This window comes from Salvelinus fontinalis, chromosome 31 (assembly GCF_029448725.1).
Source record: "Salvelinus fontinalis isolate EN_2023a chromosome 31, ASM2944872v1, whole genome shotgun sequence".
NCBI classification, from domain to species: Eukaryota; Metazoa; Chordata; class Actinopteri; order Salmoniformes; family Salmonidae; genus Salvelinus; species Salvelinus fontinalis.
In genome coordinates, this window is record NC_074695.1 from 47858050 (window position 1) to 47878392 (window position 20343).

A 20343-nucleotide genomic window follows, 5' to 3' on the forward strand; every position below is an offset into this window, starting at 1 on the left:
TGGTCACCCCCAAAACCAATTCTTCCTTTGGCCGCATCTCCTTCCAGTTCTCTGCTGCCAATGACTGGAACGAACTACAAAAATCTCTGAAACTGGAAACACTTCTCCCTCACTAGCTTTAAGCACCAGCTGTCAGAGCAGCTCATAGATTACTGCACCCGTACATAGCCCATCTATAATTTAGCCCAAACAACTACCTCTTTACCTACTGTATTTATTTATTTATTTTGCTCCTTTGCACCCCATTATTTCTATCTCTACTTTTTTCTATCTCTACTATCTCTACTTTTTTTACTTTTTTTTACTTGCTATATTGTATTTACTTCGCCACCATGGCCTTTTTATATTTTTATTTATTTATATATATATATATATATTGTTTGCCTTCACCTCCCTTATCTCACCTCACTTGCTCATATTGTATATAGACTTATTTTTCACTGTATTATTGACTGTATGTTTGTTTTACTCCATGTGTAACTATGTGTTGTTGTATGTGTCGAACTGCTTTGCTTTATCTTGGCCAGGTCGCAATTGTAAATGAGAACGTGTTCTCAATTTGCCTACCTGGTTAAATAAAGGTGAAAGGTGAAAGGTGAAAAAAAAAAAAAAAACTTGCAATGAAAACGACTTTCTGACTAAATTAGAAACGTATAATATCTGAAAATGTAGCTAGCTAGACTCTCTTACCCGTATACATGGACGAACGCTTCTCCCTCTCTGTCACGGATGCCATGGTTGCCCTTAGTTTGAAGATGTAATCTGGAGACAGGTGTTTTATACAACAGCCTTATGTGTTCTCTTTTTAACTCCCTCCTCATTTGCAATCAAACGCGTGAATTTTCTCCATCTCCTTAGCTATCGCACTCTGCTTCCACCAGGCATTACACTGATTTCAAAACAACTTTCAAAACCATTACAAAAGCCTTAGAAACACTTTTTTAGTCATTTCAAAAATGCCGCTTTAGAAAAGGATTACCTACAAATACTAAGCAGCTCATGTTATAGACAGAAGGGTGCTATATGGTAGAGCAATCCTAACTCATCTCTCGGCATGTGCAGCACATCCATTATCTCAGCCAATAATGGCTAGCGGGAAGATTCCGGTCTTTTTCCATGGCTAAATCAACTAGGCTCGTAATGTAATTTTTTTATTCGTATTTACAGATGGCATACACATTAATGATTTTGTTGCTGTCACAACAAGCAAATGAAATGGCAAACGTGAGAAATGATTTGTCATTTAAGCATTTACATTTGATTTTTAAATGTTTCATTGTTGTACTGGATAGTACAATGGAAATAAAACATCAAACACTGCTAAATGAATATAGATGAAACACTGACATTAGCATCTCCTGTACGTTACGTGTTTCCTGGTCAGTAATATTTTCATATCTACAGTATATGTCTGTGTAGTGGGTGTGTTTTAACAGTCTTAAAAATATATTCACACCAATTCCCTTCAACCGATTCATATAGCTTCCGCTTTTACAAAATGCTAGCGTAATAATCATCAACGTAAAATACATTTAAAGTATTCCTAAAAGTCTATAAAAATTTTAAAAAGTACATTTTCACACTGCACAGTGATTCCTCATCGTAGCTATTGAAATAGAGTGCTTTCCGCTTGTGCTAGTCACAGTTTTGAAATACTGTCAGAGGCACAGCCCCCCATAACACAATAGTATTTTCTATCCACAATGGCAATAACACTCTCACACTCCCTGCTCCACCCCCAGAAAGGTCCCCAGCATGGCCCGGACTTTACAGACCCCCAGGGAGGCACGCATACCCAACCAGGAGCAGGGGGGAGGGGAGTGGACGTCAGCCCAGAACCGGAGCATCTCGCTGGGGGAGATGTGATGGATGGACACCATGGCCTGGTAGCAGCAGCGCCCGTAGGGCACCACAGGCCCACCAGAGAACAGTGGGCAGTGGGAGGGCAGCACTCCAGCCTCACGGGCACACAGACCCACAAACATGTCCTCGGGGGGCAGAGGAGTGGACGGAGGCGAGGCAGCGGCCGTCAGGGAGATCTTGAGCAAGGCGGAGCGGGAGAGGATGTAGGCAGTGCCGCTGCAGTAGTCGGGGAAGACAGAGGCAGGGTACGCCACTCTAGGGAGGTAGTGCTTACTGCCTGGTTCTCGGTCTGGAGCCACGTGGAGGTGGAGCCGGCCCAGGTACAGGTCCCCGTGCTCGTAGGTGCTGTTCAGGTAGCGCAGAAGGGCCCCAGGGTTGAACAGGACGTCATCGTCCACCTTGGCCAGGAAGTGGGCCTGGGGGCAGAAGCGTCGGACCCAGCTCAGCATCGATAGGGTCTTCAGGGTCAGGTTGGAGTAGGACTCCCAGAAGCGCCCTTGGATCAGGTCCCCTTTTTCCCAGGACTCATCTATCAGCAGCTTGGCTAGCCCGGGGTCAGAGGCCACCCCGAGCATGAACAAGGTCATTACCCTATGACCCCTGACCTCCACTTCCCCACCCCACGTGTCCCGGATGGCCTGGCGGGCCCTCTGATTGGCTGGGGCGGAGGTCACCATGGTGATGAGGTAGGGCTTGGCATGCTGGCAGACATGAGGGCTGGGCATAAGGAGGTACTCCTCAGGTCTGGTTGGGGGGACACTCTGGTGGGGTATGATCCCCCCCTGTGCCTCTACCATTGTGTTCATATTCATGTATGTGGCCCATGACTCAATGGAGTCAATGAAGAGTAGAGCTAGCAGGGCAGCACTGACTATCAGCACACAGAGAGCAGGCACCACTCCGAACCGGCCCCTACGCGTTCCAAAGAGGGGCTTAAACACACACAGCCCCTGCCCCACCATGACCTCCCTCCAACCTCCACACTGCAGCTCAAAAACTCACCCCTTCTCTCTCTCTCTTTATCCTCTGGTCTTCTCTCAATCCAGCTTTATAACTCTGAATTATTTGCTTTCCTCCTGTTTTACTTCCTTGTTGTCTCTTGCATCTCTTCCTCGAACCTCAGTTGATCTGCTAGCAGATAACTATCCAGGTTGTTGGTGGGTGTTGTGTGATGCTTTCACTCTGCAGACTGGTAAAACTGCACGTTAAAGAGGAAAATACAAATCGGGGTTAACAGACAGACATTTACCTGGAGCTGTCAATGACCTTACTTCCCACACCACTCTACATGCATCAAAATGATGTCGCTATTCTCAGTGCGAATGAAAACGAAAGAGAGTAAGTCTTTTCCACCTAGAGGCCCTTGGCAAAGCTCCTGAATGAGCATTATCACACAGACTGATCCTATAAAAGATGTGTAGCAGTTGATTCGCTGCTATAGAAATAACCTGATGATAAGTATCACACTAACTAACACAGAGTACCAGTCAAAGGTCTGGACACACATTCAAGGTTTTTTCTTTATTTTTACTATTTTCTACATTGTAGGATAAAAGTGAAGACATCAAAACTATGAAATAACACATATGGAATCATGTAATAACCAATTAAACAAATAAAAATATATTTTATATTTGAGATTCTTCAAAGTAGCCACACTTTGACAGCTTTGCACACTCTTGGCATTCTCTCAACCAGCTTCATGAGGTAGTCACCTGGAATGCATTTCAATTATTCGTTCAATTATTCAAGCATTCGCTCCGCAGGCGGCGAATCGCATCTCTGCATGTCTGGCAGACATATCAGTGTGGATGACGGATCACCACCTCAAGCTGAACCTCGGCAAGACGGAGCTGCTCTTCCTCCCGGGGAAGGACTGCCCGTTCCATGATCTCGCCATCACGGTTGACAACTCCATTGTGTCCTCCTCCCAGAGCGCTAAGAACCTTGGCGTGATCCTGGACAACACCCTGTCGTTCTCAACTAACATCAAGGCGGTGGCCCGTTCCTGTAGGTTCATGCTCTACAACATCCGCAGAGTACGACCCTGCCTCACACAGTAAGCGGCGCAGGTCCTAATCCAGGCACTTTCATCTCCCGTCTGGATTACTGCAACTCGCTGTTGGCTGGGCTCCCTGCCTGTGCCATTAAACCCCTACAACTCATCCAGAACGCCGCAGCCCGTCTGGTGTTCAACCTTCCCAAGTTCTCTCACGTCACCCCGCTCCTCCGCTCTCTCCACTGGCTTCCAGTTGAAGCTCGCATCCGCTACAAGACCATGGTGCTTGCCTACGGAGCTGTGAGGGGAACGGCACCTCAGTACCTCCAGGCTCTGATCTGGCCCTACACCCAAACAAGGGCACTGCGTTCATCCACCTCTGGCCTGCTCGCCTCCCTACCACTGAGGAAGTACAGTTCCCGCTCAGCCCAGTCAAAACTGTTCGCTGCTCTGGCCCCCCAATGGTGGAACAAACTCCCTCACGACGCCAGGACAGCGGAGTCAATCACCACCTTCCGGAGACACCTGAAACCCCACCTCTTTAAGGAATACCTAGGATAGGATAAAGTAATCCTTCTGACCCCCCCCCCCCCCCTTAAAAGATTTAGATGCACTGTTGTAAAGTGGCTGTTCCACTGGATGTCATAAGGTGAATGCACCAATTTGTAAGTCGCTCTGGATAAGAGCGTCTGCTAAATGACTTAAATGTAAATGTAAAATTAACAGGTATACCTAGTTAAAAGTTGATTTGTCAAATTTCTTTCTGCATTTGAGCCAATCAGTTGTGTTGTGACAAGGTAAGAGTAGTATAGCTCAAATACATATATATATATGTCCATTGCTCATGTTTCTTGGCCCAAGCAAGTCTCCTCTTATTATTGGTGTCCTTTAGTAGTGGTTTCTTTGCAGCAATTCGACCATTCGACCAATTCGATTCACACAGTCTCCTCTGAACAGTTGATGTTGAGATGTGTCTGTTACTTGAACTTTGTGAAGCATTTATTTGGGCTGCAATCTGAAGTGCAGTTAACTCTAATGAACTTATCCTCTGCAGCAGAGGAAACTCTGGGTCTTCCATTCCTGTAGCGGTCCTCATGAGACCCAGTTTCATCATAGTGCTTGATGGTTTTTGTGACTGCACTTTAAGAAACCTTCAAAGTTCTTGACATTTTCCGTATTGACTGACCTTCGTGTCTTAAAGTAATGATGGACTGTCGTTTCTCTTTGCTTATTTGAGCTGTTCTTGCCATAATATGGACTTGGTCTTTTACCAAATAGGGCTAACTTCTGTATACCCCCTACCTTGCCACAACACAACTGATTGGCTCAAATGCATTAAGGAGGAAAGAAATTCCACAAATGAACTTTTAACAAGACACACCTGTTAATTGAAATGCATTCCAGGTGACTTCCTCATGAAGTTGGTTGAGAGAATGCCAAGAGTGTGCAAACCTGTCATCAAGGCAAAGGGTGGCTTTGAAGAATCCCAAATATATTTGGATTTGTTTAACACATTTTCGGGTTACTACATGATTCCATAAGTGTAATTTCAAAGTTTTGATGTCTTCAGTGGTGTAAAGTACTTAAGTAAAAAATACTTTAAAGTACATCTTAAGTAGTTTTTTGGGGTATCCGTACTTTACTATTTATATTTTTGCCAACTTTTACTTTACTACATTACTAAAGAAAATAATGTACTTTTTACTCCATACATTTACTTACTCCCTGACACCCAAAAGTACCTGTTACATTTTGATGGGAAAATTGTCCAATTCACACACTTATCAAGAGAACATCCCAGGTGATCCGTACTGCCTCTGATCTGGCGGACTTACTAAACACAAATGCTTTGTTAGTAAATTCTGTCTGAGTGTTGGAGTGTGCCCCCTGGCTCTCAAACAACAACAACAAAAAGAAAGAAAATTATGCCATCTGGTTTGCTTAATATAAGACATTTCAAATGCTTTTACTTTTTATACTTAAGTACATTTGAGCAATTCCATTTACTTTTGATACTTGAGTATATTTAAAACCAAATACACACTTTTACTCAAGTAATATTTTACTGGGTGACTTTCACTTGAGTCATTTTCTACTAAGGTATCTTTACTTTTAGTCAAGTATGACACTTGAGTACTTTTTCCACCATTTGTGTATATACACATACACGTATAGGCTACACACCCACCACACCAGCCGAGATACCGTGAAAAACTCCTCCCTTCCACTTACAGGGAAGACAATAACGCCTGCAGAACTTCCCCTCTGTAGAAAAATGCAGTTTAACAGCATTCCAGGGATTGGCTTGACTAGGCTACTGGGTACAGTGGTGCGGTGCGCGTTTTGGCACTATGAACGTTATGCTCTCGACATTGACTACATTTATTTGACTGTTTCAAAATGGATGCATTAGTGCCTTAAGGGCAATTCAGATTGTTGGTTGAGGACCTCTTTACCAAGGAATGTGGTTGTTTTTTATGATTGTGTTTTTTGTTTTTCATTTGTGTATTTCCTGTACTTATGTTGCTTGCTCGTGTATTTGTTGGTGACTTAAAATCGGATAATTTCGCTCTATATATTTCTGATCTTTATGTAATATGTTATCTCTTTGAGCTTTTTGAATTGTTGTTTGATGTAATACAGGCAACAGTTGCAAAATAGACCATGGTGTCATTTTAGATTCTCTGCGTAAATAAAGGTAAAAACCTATTGCTTATCATCGTGTATAGCACGTGTCAAAATCATTCCGCTGAAGGCCAAGTCTTTGCTGGATCTCTCCTCCCTTGTACTTGATCGATGAATTAGCTGGTTGTCTAGGTCTTAATTGAAAGGGGGGAAAAACTAAATCCAGCAGACACGAGGCCCATGGGTTGAGTTTGACACCCCTGCTGTATAGCCTAACAATCAAATGCTGTTTTCATGGCTGATATCTGAGCACGCTAATAAGTAAAAACGCAATAACATCAAACCTTGAATCCAATGAAGATGACAGTGTCAACACGTTCTGTCCATGGTTCCGTTTTGGTCCGCAATATTGTACGGCTTCAAATACATTCCTGCTGAGCAGAAACAAATCGCCGCCTCCGGATGCAGGCAGTACCATGCACTTCATAAGAAACTGCCCCGGTGGTCACTTCATGCAAATGCATTTCCTCCAGATAAGACCGCATGTGTGTCTCTTTTTAATGTAGGGCTATTTGTAAGCTTTAATTGAGAAGATATTAGAAGAACATACATGTATAATGTAGGCTATTCTTGCGTTTGGCATTTCTTCTTCTTGATATTTGTACGCCATCTTGTGGACATATTTGGAAATGTAGCCTAACTTGTCAAGCGTCTTTGTGGGGCAGTGTTTTAACTGATAATGCATGACTATGCTACTTGTATGAATGACAATAGCATACTCCACTGCTTTATGGTGACAATCAATAGCTCAACATATAACGTGAGACGGATGTTCGATTATAATAGCCTATTTATTATTATTTCAGTTCATGAAACATGGGACCAGCACTTTACATGTTGCTTTTATATTTATAAATACTACTTTTAGTACTCATTTATTTTTTTGTGTTTTTTAACCTTTATTTCACTAATCGGTGATAAAGGTGTGCATGTGGCATAATCTTTTACAAGAAGAGATTGTCTGCATCTCAAATGACACTACAGGCCTAGTAGTGGCTCACTATATAGAGAATGGGGACTTGACTGGGGTCATTTACGATTGTATCTCCGTTGATGCCATTGATAAAGTTACAATATTCAAGCCCAGGCACTGTGTGGTTGAGAGAGTGACAGTGATATTCCAAACCCTGTTGGTGCACCCATCTCCATGTGTACATATTTAGAAAACACAAGAAAAACAAAGTGTCACGATTTGGACACACATTTTTATTTCAACAACAATTAGCTATGAAGCCTGGGGAAGCAATGTAATGCCATCTGAAATATACACAGAACAAAAAAATAAACACAACATGCAACCATTCCAAAGATTTAGCTGAGTTACAGTTCATGTAAGTGTAACAGTATAACTTTAAACCGTCCCCTCGCCCCGACACGGGCGCGAACCAGGGACCCTCTGCACACATCGACAACAGTCACCCACGAAGCAGCGTTACCCATCGCTCCACAAAAGCCGCGGCCCTTGCAAAGCAAGGGGCAACCCTACTTAAAGTCTCAGAGCAAGTGACGTAACTGATTGAAATGCTACTAGCGCGTACCCGCTAACTAGTTAGCCATTTCACATCCGTTACACTCACCCCCCTTTCAACCTCCTCCTTTTCCGCAGCAACCAGTGATCCGGGTCAACAGCATCAATGCAACAGTATAACTTTAAACCGTCCCCTCGCCCCGACACGGGCGCGAACTAGGGACCCTCTGCACACATCAACAACTGACACCCACGAAGCGTCGTTACCCATCGCTCCACAAAAGCCGCGGCCCTTGCAGAGCAAGGGGCAACACTACTTAGGTCTCAGAGCAAGTGACGTAACTGATTGAAATGCTACTAGCGCACACCCACTAACTAGCTAGCCATTTCACATCCGTTACACTCACCCCCCTTTCAACCTCCTCCTTTTCTGCAGCAACCAGTGATCCGGGTCAACAGCATCAATGTAACAGTATAAACTTTACGTCCGTTCCCTCGCCCCTACCCGGGCGCGAACCAGGGAACCTCTGCACACATCAACAACAGTCACCCACGAAGCAGCGTTACCCATCGCTCCACAAAAGCCACGGCCCTTGCAAAGCAAGGGGCAACCCTACTTAAAGTCTCAGAGCAAGTGACGTAACTGATTGAAATGCTACTAGCGCGTACCCGCTAACTAGTTAGCCATTTCACATCCGTTACATAAGGAAATGATTTAGGCCCTAATTTATAGATTTCACATTATTGGGCAGGGATGCAGCAATTGGTGGGCCTATGCCCACTGGGGTGCGAGGCCCAGCCAATCAGAATGAGTTTTTCCCCATAATAGGGCTTTATTACAGACAGAAGTACTCCTCAATGTTGGATGCGGCTTATGGTAGAGAAATTAACATTCAATTATCTGGCAACAGCTCTGGTGGACATTCCTACAGCCAGCATGCCAATTGCATACTCCCTCAAAACTTGAGACATCTGTGGCATTGTGTTGTGACAAAACTGCACATTTTAGAAGGGCCTTTAGCCTAGTGGTTAGAGTGTTGGGCCAGTAACCAAAAGGTTGCTAGATCAAATCCCCAAGCTGACAGGGTAAAAATCTGTCATTCTGCCCCTGAACAAGGCAGTTAACCCAACTGTTCCTAGGCCATCATTGTAATTAAGAATTTGTTATTTACTGACTTGTCTAGTTAACTAAAGGTTAAATATATATATATATATATATATGTATTGTCCCCAGGTTTACCTGTGTAATAATCATATGCCACACTTATCAGGTGGATAAATTATCTCGACAAAGGATAAAATGCTCACTAACAGGGATGTAAACAAATTTGTGAACAATTTTTTAGAGAAATAAGCTTTTTGTGAGTATGGAATATTTCTGGGATCTTTGATTTCAGTTCATGAAACATGGGACCAGCACTTTACATGTTGCTTTTATATATTTATTCAGTGTATACAGTACCAGTCAAAAATGTAGACACACCTTCTCATTCAAGGGTTTTTCTTTATTTTTACTATTTTATACATTGTAGAATAATAGAAAAGATATCAAAACTATTACATTTTTTATTTATTAAGCAAGCAAGTCAGTTAAGAACAAATTCTTATTTATTATGACAGCATACCCCGGCCAAACCCTAACCTTAACCCAGAGCCAATTGTGCACCACCCTATGGGTCTCCCATTCACAGCCAGTTGTGATACATCCTGGAATCGAACCAGTGTCTCTAGTGATGCCTCTAGCACTGAGATGCAGTGCCTTAGACCCCTGCGCCACTCGGGAGGCCTATAACACATATGGAATCATGTAGTAACCAAAAAAGTGTGAAACAAATGAAAATATGTTTGAGATTTTCAAAAGTAGCTACCCTTTGCCCTGATGACAGCTTTGCACACTCTTGGCATTCTCTCAACCAGCTTCATAAGGTAGTCCCCTGGAATTCATTTCAATTAAAAGGTGTGTCTTGTTAAATGTTCATTTGTGGAATTTCTTAATTTCTTAATGTGTTTGAGCCAATCAATTGTGTTGTGACAAGGTAGGGGTGGTATACAGAAGAAGAGCTCTATTTGGTAAAAGACAATATTATGGCAAGAACAGCTCAAATAAGCAAAGAGAAACGACAGTCCATCATTACTTTAAGACATGAGGGTCAGTCAATGTGGAACATTTCAAGAACTTTGAAAGTTTCTTCAAGTCCAGTCGCAAAAACCATCAAGTGCTATGATGAAACTGGCTCTCATGAGAACCACCACAAGAAAGGAAGACCCATAGTTACCTCTGCTGTAGAGGATAAGTTCATTAGAGTTACCAGCCTCAGAAATTGCAGCTCAAATAAATGCTTCACAAAGTTCAAGTAACAGACACATCTCAACATCAACTGTTCAGAGGAGACTGCGAGAATCAGGCGTTCATGGCCGAATTACTGCAAAGAAACCACTACTAAAGGAGACCAATAAGAAGAGACTTGCTTGGGCCAAGAAACACGAGCAATGGACATTAGACTGGTGGAAATCTGTCCTTTGGTCTGATGAGTCCACATTTGTGATTTTTGGTTCCAACCGCCGTGTCTCTGTGAGACGTAGAGTAGGTGAACGGAGGATCTCCGCATGTGTGGTTCCCACCGTGAAGCATAGAGGAGGTGATGGTGTGGGGGTGCTTTGCTGGTGACACTGTCAGTGATTTATTCAGAATTCAAGGCACACTTAACCAGCATGGCTACCACAGCATTCTACAGCAATACGCATCCCATCTGGTTTGCGCTTAGTGGGACTATCCTTTGTTAGTCACTAGCACAGTCAGTGTAGTTAGCTCAGCTATCCCCAATGAGACCGTGTCTGTGACTCGACCTAGTTTGGGCAAAACTAAGCATGGCGGTGTTCGCCTTAGCAATCTCACTGGAATAAAGACCTCCTCCATTCCTGCCATTATTGAAAGAGATTGTGATACCTCACATCTCAAAATGGGACTACTTAATGTTAGATCCCTCACTTCCAAGGCAATTATAGTCAATGAACTAATCACTGATCATAATCTTGATGTGATTGGCCTGACTGAAACATCGCTTAAGCCTGATGAATTTACTGTGTTACACTAGTGACCATATCCCCCGTGCATCCCGCAAAGGCGGAGGTGTTGCTAACATTTACGATAGCAAATTTCAATTTACAAAAATAAAAATGACGTTTTCGTCTTTTGAGCTTCTAGTCATGAAATCTATGCAGCCTAATCACTTTTTATAGCTACTGTTTACAGGCCTCCTGGGCCATATACAGCGTTCCTCACTGAGTTCCCTGAATTCCTATCGGACCTTGTATTCATAGCAGATAATATTCTAATTTTTGGTGATTTTAATATTCATATAGAAAAGTCCACAGACCCACTCCCAAAAGGCTTTTGGAGCCATCATCGACTCAAGATCATCAAGGACAACAACCACCCGAGCCACTGCCTGTTCACCCCGCTATCATCCAGACGGCGAGGTCAGTACAGGTGCATCAAAGCAGGGACCGAGAGACTGAAAAACAGCTTCTATCTCAAGGCCATCAGACTGTTAAACAGCCACCACTAACATTTAGTGGGAATTGATGGAAATGTATATAAAAATGTATCACTAGCCACTTTAAACAATGCCACTTTGTTTATATACCCTACATTACTCATCTCATATGTATATACTGTACTCTATACCATCTACTGCATCTTGCCTATGCCGTTCTGTACCATCACTCATTCATATATCTTTATGTACATATTCTTTATCTCTTTACACTTGTGTTTATAAGGTAGTAGTTGTGGAATTGTTAAATTCGATTACTCGTTGGTTACTACTGCATTGTCGGAACTAGAAGCACAAGCATTTCGCTACATTCGCATTAACATCTGCTAACCATGTGTATGTGACAAATTTGATTTGAAGATATCAGTTTGTCTCTGTGGATGGTTTGTCCTCTGACAAATCAACTGTAAATTTTGGTGTTCCACAAGGCTCCGTTTTAGGACCACTATTGTTTTCACTATATATTTTACCTCTTTGTGATGTCATTCGGAAACATAATGTTAACTTTCACTGCTATGCGGATGACACACAGCTGTACATTTTGATGAAACATGGTGAAGCCCCAAAATTGCCCTCACTGGAAGCCTATGTTTCAGACATAAGGAAGTGGATGTCGGCAAATGTTCTACTTTTAAACTCGGACAAAACAGAGATGCTTGTTCTAGGTCCCAAGAAACAGGGAGATCTTCTGTTGGATCTGACAATTAATCTTGATGGTTGTACAGTCATCTCAAATAAAACAGATTTTTTCCATCTACGTAACATTGCAAAAATCAGAATCTTTCTGTCCAAAGATTATGCAGAAAAATTAATCCATGCTTTTGTCACTTCTAAGTTAGACTACTGCAATGCTCTACTTTCCGGCTACCCGAATAAAGCACTAAATAAACTTCAGTTAGTGCTAAACACGGCTGCTAGAATCTTGACTAGAACCCAAAAAATGTATCATATTACTCCAGTGCTAGCCTCTCTACACTGGCTTCCTGTTAAGGCTAGGGCTGATTTCAAGGTTTTACTGCTAACCTACAAAGCATTACATGGGCTTGCTCCTACCTATCTTTCCGATTTGGTCCTGCCGTACATACCTACACGTACGTTACGGTCACAAGACAGAGGCCTCCTTACTGTCCCTAGAAATTCGAAAGCAAACAGCTGGAGGCAGGGCTTTTTCCTACAGAGCTCCATTTTTATGGAATGGTCTGCCTACCCATGTGAGAGACGCAGACTCGGTCTCAATCTTTAAGTCTATATTGATGACTCATCTCTTCAGTAGGTCCTATGATTGAGTGTAGTCTGGTCCAGGAGTGTGAAGGTGAACGGAAAGGCACTGGAGCAATGAACCACCCTTGCTGTCTCTGCCTGGCCGGTTCCCCTCTCCCTACTGGGATTCTCTACCTCTAACCCTATTACAGGGGCTGAGTCACTGGCTTACTGGTGCTCTTCCATGCCGTCCCTGGGAGGGGTGCGTCACTTGAGTGGGTTGAGTCACTGACGTTATCTTCCTGTCTGGGTTGGCGCCCCCCCCTTGGGATGTGCCGTGGCGGAGATATTTGTGGGCTATACTCGGCCTTGTCTCAGGATGATAGGTTGGTGGTTGAAGGTATCCCTCTAGTGGTGTGGGGGTTGTGCTTTGGCAAAGTGGGTGGGGTTATATCCTGCCTGTTTGACCCTGTCCGGGGGTATCGCCGGACGGGTAGTTTATGCAGTAGTTTATGTGTCGGGGGGCTAGGGTCAGTCTGTTATATCTGAAGTATTTCTCCTGTCTTATCTGGTGTCCTGTGTGAATTTAAGTATGTTTTCTCTCTTTCTCTCTCTTTCTCTCGGAGGACCTGAGCCCTAGGACCATGCCTCACGACTACCTGGCCTGATGATTCCTTGCTGTCCGCAGTCTACCTGTTCCTGCTGCTGCTCCAGTTTCAACTGTTCTGCCTGCTACCTGTCCCAGACCTACTGTTTTCAACTCTCTAGAGACAGCAAGAGTGGTAGAGACACTCTGAATGATTGGCTATGAAAAGCCAACTGACATTTACTCCCAAGGTGCTGACCTGTTGCACCCTCGACAACCACTGTGATTATTATTATTTGAACCTGCTGTGAACATTTGAACATCTTGGCCATGTTCTGTTATAATCTCCACCCGGCCCACCAGAAGAGGACTGGCCACCCCTCATAGCCTCGTTCCTCTCTAGGTTTCTTCCTAGGTTCTGGCCTTTCTAGGGAGTATTTCCTAGCCACCGTGATTTTATACCTGCATTGCTTGCTGTTTGGGGTTTTAGGCCGGGTTTCTGTACAGCCCTTTGTGACATCAGCTGATGTAAGAAGGGCTTTATAAATAAATTTGATTGAAGACAATAGTAGACGGAATATCCAAGTCTCACAGAAGACGGCAGACATGCTAGCTAGCCACAACGAGAACAAGAGCTGCATGGATACACAAGAAGCCGCAAACTCAAGCAAGAGAAAGAACAAAACTTACCAGGATGAAATCCTTGCAAACTCTTTACCTCAGACCCCAATAAAAAATCCACTGGTGAAAAAAGTCAAAGAGGACATTTCCATGTCTGAACTTTTCTCTGCAATCCAGTCCCTGGCTACTAAACAAGACGCCACGCTCTCCAAAGTGTCCATCATAGAGCGGGCTACCGAAGAAACATCAAAGAAGATCGATCATTTGTCAGAAACTGCCCGATCATTTGTCAGAAACTGCCCGTCAGCTACACAAAATTGTGAGCGAGAACAAGGAAAAGATAACGTTCCTAGAGAACAAGCTGAAGATACTGCAATCCCAAAATAATGAGCTGTGTGAGAATGTAGCTGATCATCAAAGATACTCTCGCAGGTGGAATCTGAAAATCCAAGGTGTAAGAGAGGTAGAGGGAGAGGATATTAGGGAAGCAGTCATTAATATCCTGGGAAAGGTGGCTCCGTGCATCAAAGACAAGCTAAGAGACGTGATCGACGTGATACATCGACTTGGGAAACAAAGATCTGATGGACCCACTCTCAATATCATTTTGCGCATAACTATTACAGGGACAGGGACATCATCGGGAAAATGGCCACGGGGATCAAGTTTCTGGACGAGAAGAAGCTCCGCATCAAAGAAGCTCTGATACCGCAGGATCAGACTGCCAGGGAGAAACTCTGGCTGCTCATAGAGAAGGCACGACAAGAGGGAAAGAAGGCTGGGTTCAAGGGCCCACACGCGTTTATCGAAGGAGGAATGATTACTGGGTAACTCTGTTGACATTAACCAAACTGGAACTGTGAGTACTCTTCCAGAATATGCTGGAAGAGTGGGGTATCCACAAGAGAGAGAGAAAAGCAAGCTGCCCTCAACATGCCACAGAAGGCTCTGATCCATGATGTGGTGAACCAATGGGGATCTACACACAAGATGCTTGAGTGTTTCCTCAGCCAACAGCAGCCAGTCTATGGGACACTGGCTGGAGAAAGAGGAACATGGCATCTGATGCCCAAGGATGCCAACAAAAGTGTCATGGAGCAACTGTGCCAGCTCCTTGAACCTCTGAGCAAGTTTACAGATGCACTTGCCTCAAAAACACAAGTGACACTGTCAAGCCTGTCCTGGACCACATCACCAGTGATGTTCTGGTGGAAAAGGATACAGAGCCATCTCTGTATCAGCAGCACCTCCACCACAAACACCCTCTCAGCGGCATCGGAGGGGAAAGGCCTGACTGGGTTGCTGAGAAAGATTACCTCAACAAGGCAGCAGAGAGGTGAAGAGGGTCAGCTTCCGACCACCCCAGAAGACAGAGTGAAAGAAGAGATCAAGGTCTACCTGTCTCTGCCACCCATTCCAGCAGAAGAGGATCCACTGGTGTGGTGGAGGGGCCATGCATCAGAGCTGCCTCACCTTGCCAGGGTTGCCGGGAAGCTTTTGTGCATCCCAGCAACCAACGTGCCATAAGAGAGAGTGCCAGCGGTCACATTGTCTCCCCTTGCAGATCACTACTTAAACCGGACAAAGTAAATATGATGACATTTTTACATTTCAATCTCAAGTGAACAAAGATGCATACATACCGGATGTTAGGCCAGCAGCACCTTATTTCTGTACGAAGGAGAGGACGGACATACAACCAGTGCTGTTCATTTTGATTTGTTGACATATTTTGTGTTATTTTAACATCAACACCTACACATTGGATTGTTTACATATGGTGGTATTGTTCTTACATGCACATGGCTTTACTCGTGTTGCTTTTATATGCACATTTGATTTGCTTACTTAAGGTTGTGTTCATTGAAACCTGCACTAGGGAAACGTTTACGTCTCACGGCCACATGGTGCCATCTTTAATGTTCATGTTATTCTTTTAATGTTTATGCACACTAAGTGCATAGCGCTGCTCATTTTATTTGTTGTTTGTTGGTTTTCAATATAAAACTTGGCGAAATGATTTCAGTGTGTGTATAAATACTTTTTGAACATTTCCAGCACATTTGAACAATACCACGATAATACTGATAACCGTGATCATTTTGGTCACTAGGATCGTGATATGAAATGTTTAATCTCTAGTGGTAAGCAGCCTGAAACTCCTGAAACCTATAGCAGTAGCCATTGCACGGATTGAGGGAGACAATGCCATCCTGTCTGATGTTCAGACTTTGCTTGCAGATGTAAGAGAAGAAATCGATACTGCCCTGCCCACTTCACTGTTGCTCCAAGCAGAGGAAACTGCAGTTCTGAAATACATCAAAAAGCGTGAAGACTTCTCCCTGAAGCCCACACACACCGCAGCGTACATGTTGGACCCCAAGTATGCTGGCAAAAGCATCCTGTCTGGTGCAGAGATCAACAAGGCCTATGGTGTCATCACTACCGTGTCTCGCCACCTTGGCCTGGATGAGGGCAAGGTTCTTGGCAGTCTGGTGAAGTACACTTCCAAGCAAGAGCTTTGGGATGGAGATGCAATATGGCAGTCGTGCCAACATATCTCATCAGCCACCTGGTGGATGGGACTTTGTGGATCTGAGGCTCTTTCCCCTGTTGCCTCCATCATCCTCCAAATCCCACCAACATCAGCCGCCTCAGAGCGCAACTGGTCCTTGTTTGGGAACATACACACCAAAGCACGCAACAGGCTGACCAATACAAGGGTTGAAAAATTGGTGGCCATCTGGGCAAATTTGAGGCTTTTTGAGCCTGACAACGAGCCAACCTCAACAAGGCTGGAAAGTGACAGTGAAGGTGAGGCCTCAAGAGTCTGATGTTCAAGAAGTGGGCATTGAGGAGGTCCAGGGAAAAGACATGGAAGCATGAGAGGAAGACGACCAAAACTTTAGTTTCTAGACTATCATTTTACAGATGTATGTTTAAAACATTTTTGGGAGATGCGATGGATCATTGGGGATCATTCAATAGTCCCTTTCTTTTGTTGTTCGGTGAAATCATCCCATGTGAAGAGTCAACTCATTTTATTCAAGTTAAATTCGTAACATTTTTTTTATTTTTTATTATATTGGAAGGATTTAATAATTTCCAATTATGTCTACTTATGATAAAAGGTTTGTCTCCATATGATATGGTAAATATAACCAATGGGAAAAAACAAAAAACAAATATTAATTTGCATATTTTCCAGTTGATTCCCACAGAAAGTTTCCACCTCTGAATATTCCCCAAAATGTGCAACCCTAATGTCTACATTCGTTTTTGCCACATTTTTCCTGTTACAGACACCTTATTGCATACTTTTAAGACCTTTCAACAGGTCAACTTTCACAAGGCCGCAGGGCCAGGTGGATTACCAGGAAGTTCATTCAGAGCATGCGCTGACCAACTGGCAAGTGTCTTCCCTGACATTTTCAACCTGTCCCTGACCGAGTCTGTAATACCTACATGTTTCAAGCAGACCACCATAGTCCCTGTGCCCAAGAACGCCAAGGTAACCTGCCTAAATGATGATCGATTCGTAGCACTCACATCTGTAGCCATGAAATGCTTTGAAAGGCTGGTCATGGCTCATATCAACACCATCATCTCAGAAACCCTAGACCCACTCCAATTCATATACCGCCCTAACAGATCCACATGACGCAATCTCTAATGCACTCCACACTGCCCTTTCCCACCTGGACAAAAGGAACACCTACGTGAAAATGCTGTTCATTGACGACGGCCAGCGTTCAACAGCATAGTGAACTCAAAGCTCATGACTAAGGACCCTGGGACTAAACGCCTCCCTCTGTAACTGGATCCTGGACTTCCTAATGGGCCGCCCCCAGGTGGTAAGGGTAGGCTATAACACATCTGCCACGCTGACCCACAACACAGGGGCCCCTAAGGGGTGTGTGCTTAGTCCCCACCTGTACTCCCTGTTCACCCATAACTGTGTGGCCAAGCACAACTCCAACACCATCATTAAGTTTGCTGACAACACAACGGTGGTGGGTCTGATTACCGACAAAGATGAGGCAGCCTATAGGGAGAAGGTCAGATACCTGTCAGTGTGGTGCCAGGACAATAACCTCTCCCTCAACATGATCAGGACAAAGGAGATGATCGTGGACTACAGAAAAAGGAGGGCCGAACACTGTGGCCCCGTCTGACAATACCCCTGGACAGGGCCAAACAGGCAGGATATTAGCCCAGCCATTTTGCCAAAGCACAGCCCCCACACCACTAGAGGGATGTTAACAGACAACCAACTTACTACCCTGAGACAAGGCCGAGTATAGCCCACGAAGATCTCCTCCACCGCATGAGCCTGAGGGGGCGCAAAACCGGACAGGAAGATCACGTCAGTAACTCAACCCACTCAAGTGACACACAACTCCTAGGACGGCATATAGTAAGCCAGTGACTCAGCCCCCATAATAGGTTCAGAGGCAGAGAATCTCAGTAGGGAGAGGGGAACCGGCCAGGCAGAGACAGCAAGGGTGGTTCATTGCTCCAGTGCCTTTCCGTTCACCTTCACACTCCTGGGTCAGACTACACTCAATCATAGGACCTACTGAAGAGATGAGTCTTCAATAAAGACTTAAAGATTGAGACCGAGTCTGCGTCTCTCACATGGATAGGCAGACCATTCCATAAAAATGGAACGCTATAGGAGAAAGCCTTGCCTCCAGCTGTTCACTTAGAAATTCTAGGGACAATTAGGAGGCCTGCGTCTTGTGACCGTAGCGTACGTGTAGGTATGTACGGCAGGACCAAATCGGAGAGATGGGTAGGAGATGGATCAGTGATGGATCAGCAGGGCTGTGTCGACAATAAAGGGTTCAGGCCAATTGGCAAAGGAGGTATTGTAGCCCTAGAATTAGCTGGTATATGGGCTTAGCTCGAGGCTAGCTCAAGGCTAGCTGGTGCTTGCTTCGGGACAGAGGCGTTAGCTAACAGTAGCCACTCGTGTAGCTGGCAGCTAGCTAGGAGTAATGATCCAGAGTGGCAGGAATCCGGTGATATGGTAGAGAGAAGCAGTCCGATATGCTCTGGGTTGATATCGCGCTGTGCAGACTGGCAGGTGATTGTCCGAGCTAAGGCTGACTGATTCCGGGGGGGAAAAGGCGAGGACAGCTAGCCGTGGCAATCAAAGCCTAGTAGCTAGTTAGCTGGCTAGCTCCTGATGGAAGTTTCAGTTATAAGGAATAAAAATAGCAGATCCGTACCACATTGGGTGAGGCAGGTTGCAGGAAAGTATATTTAGTTCGTAGATAGAAAAAGAGATTAAGATCTATACGAAAAAAGACCAGCTATTTACAGGGGATAAGACACGGGGTAAGACAAAGACGGATATACAGGTCCTACTGCGCCGCCATCTTGGATTCCATGAGATGTGAGATATCACAATCTCTTTCAATAATGACAAGAATGGAAGAGGTCTTTATTCCAGTGAGATTGCTTAAGCGAACACCGCCATGTTTCATTTTGCCCAACCTAGATCAAGGCACAGACACAGTCACAACGGGGATAGCTCAACTGACTATGCTAGTGGCATGTTCCACTAAGCTGGCAGTCTGGCTAACAGCCTGCTACCTGGCCTGCACCCCTATCTCATTGTGGAGCTAGAGGAGTTAAAGCCCTGTCTATGTTGATAGATAAGATGAGAGCACCCCTCCAAATGGGATGGAGTCCATCACTCCTCAGCAGTGGTGGAAAACGTATCCGATTGTCATACTTGAGTAAAAGTAAAGATACCTTAATAGAAAATGACTCAAGTAAAAGTCACCTTGAGTAAAAGTGTAAAAGTATTTGGTTTAAATATACTTTAGTATCAAAAGTAAAAGTATAAATAATTTCAAATCCTTTTATTAAGCAAACCAGACGGCAACGTTTTCTTGTTTTTTTAAATATACGGATAGCCAAAAGGTACACTCAAATATTCAGACATCATTTACAAACGAAGCATGTGTGTTTAGTGAGTCCGCCAGATGACCAGTTCTGTTGATAAGTGCGTGAATAGGACAATTTTCCTGTCCTGCTAAGCATTTAAAATGTAAAGAGTACTTTTGGGTGTCAGAGAAAGTAAAAATTACATTATTTTCTATAGAAATGTAGTGAAGTAAAAGTAGTCAAAAATATAAATAGTAAAGTACAGATACCCCAAAAAACGAATTAAGTAGTACTTTAAATTATTTGTACTTAAGAAATGTACACCAACCACTGCATGCAGCCAATAGAGACCCCCAAACATTACATATTTCTAACCCCCAAAAATTCAAACTCGGTTTATAATTTACTATTCCTATACTGTCCGTTTCTGTTGAAATGTAGATCATGTGCAAAGCAAAATTGTTTA

The 20343-nt window shown here is 44.0% G+C and overlaps 1 protein-coding gene across 1 annotated transcript; it reads right to left on the reverse strand.

Annotated features, from left to right (window-relative positions):
* Nucleotides 1-1138: 1138 nt before the first annotated feature.
* Nucleotides 1139-7143, reverse strand: LOC129830431 (beta-1,3-galactosyltransferase 9-like). The gene is made up of 2 exons (XM_055893007.1): nucleotides 6832-7143; nucleotides 1139-3061 (listed from the first exon to the last, which is right to left on the reverse strand). Exon 2 carries the CDS (start codon nucleotides 2823-2825, stop codon nucleotides 1719-1721), a length of 1107 nt encoding a protein of 368 aa, XP_055748982.1. The 5' UTR covers nucleotides 2826-3061; nucleotides 6832-7143; the 3' UTR covers nucleotides 1139-1718.
* Between the last annotated feature and the right edge of the window lie 13200 nt (nucleotides 7144-20343).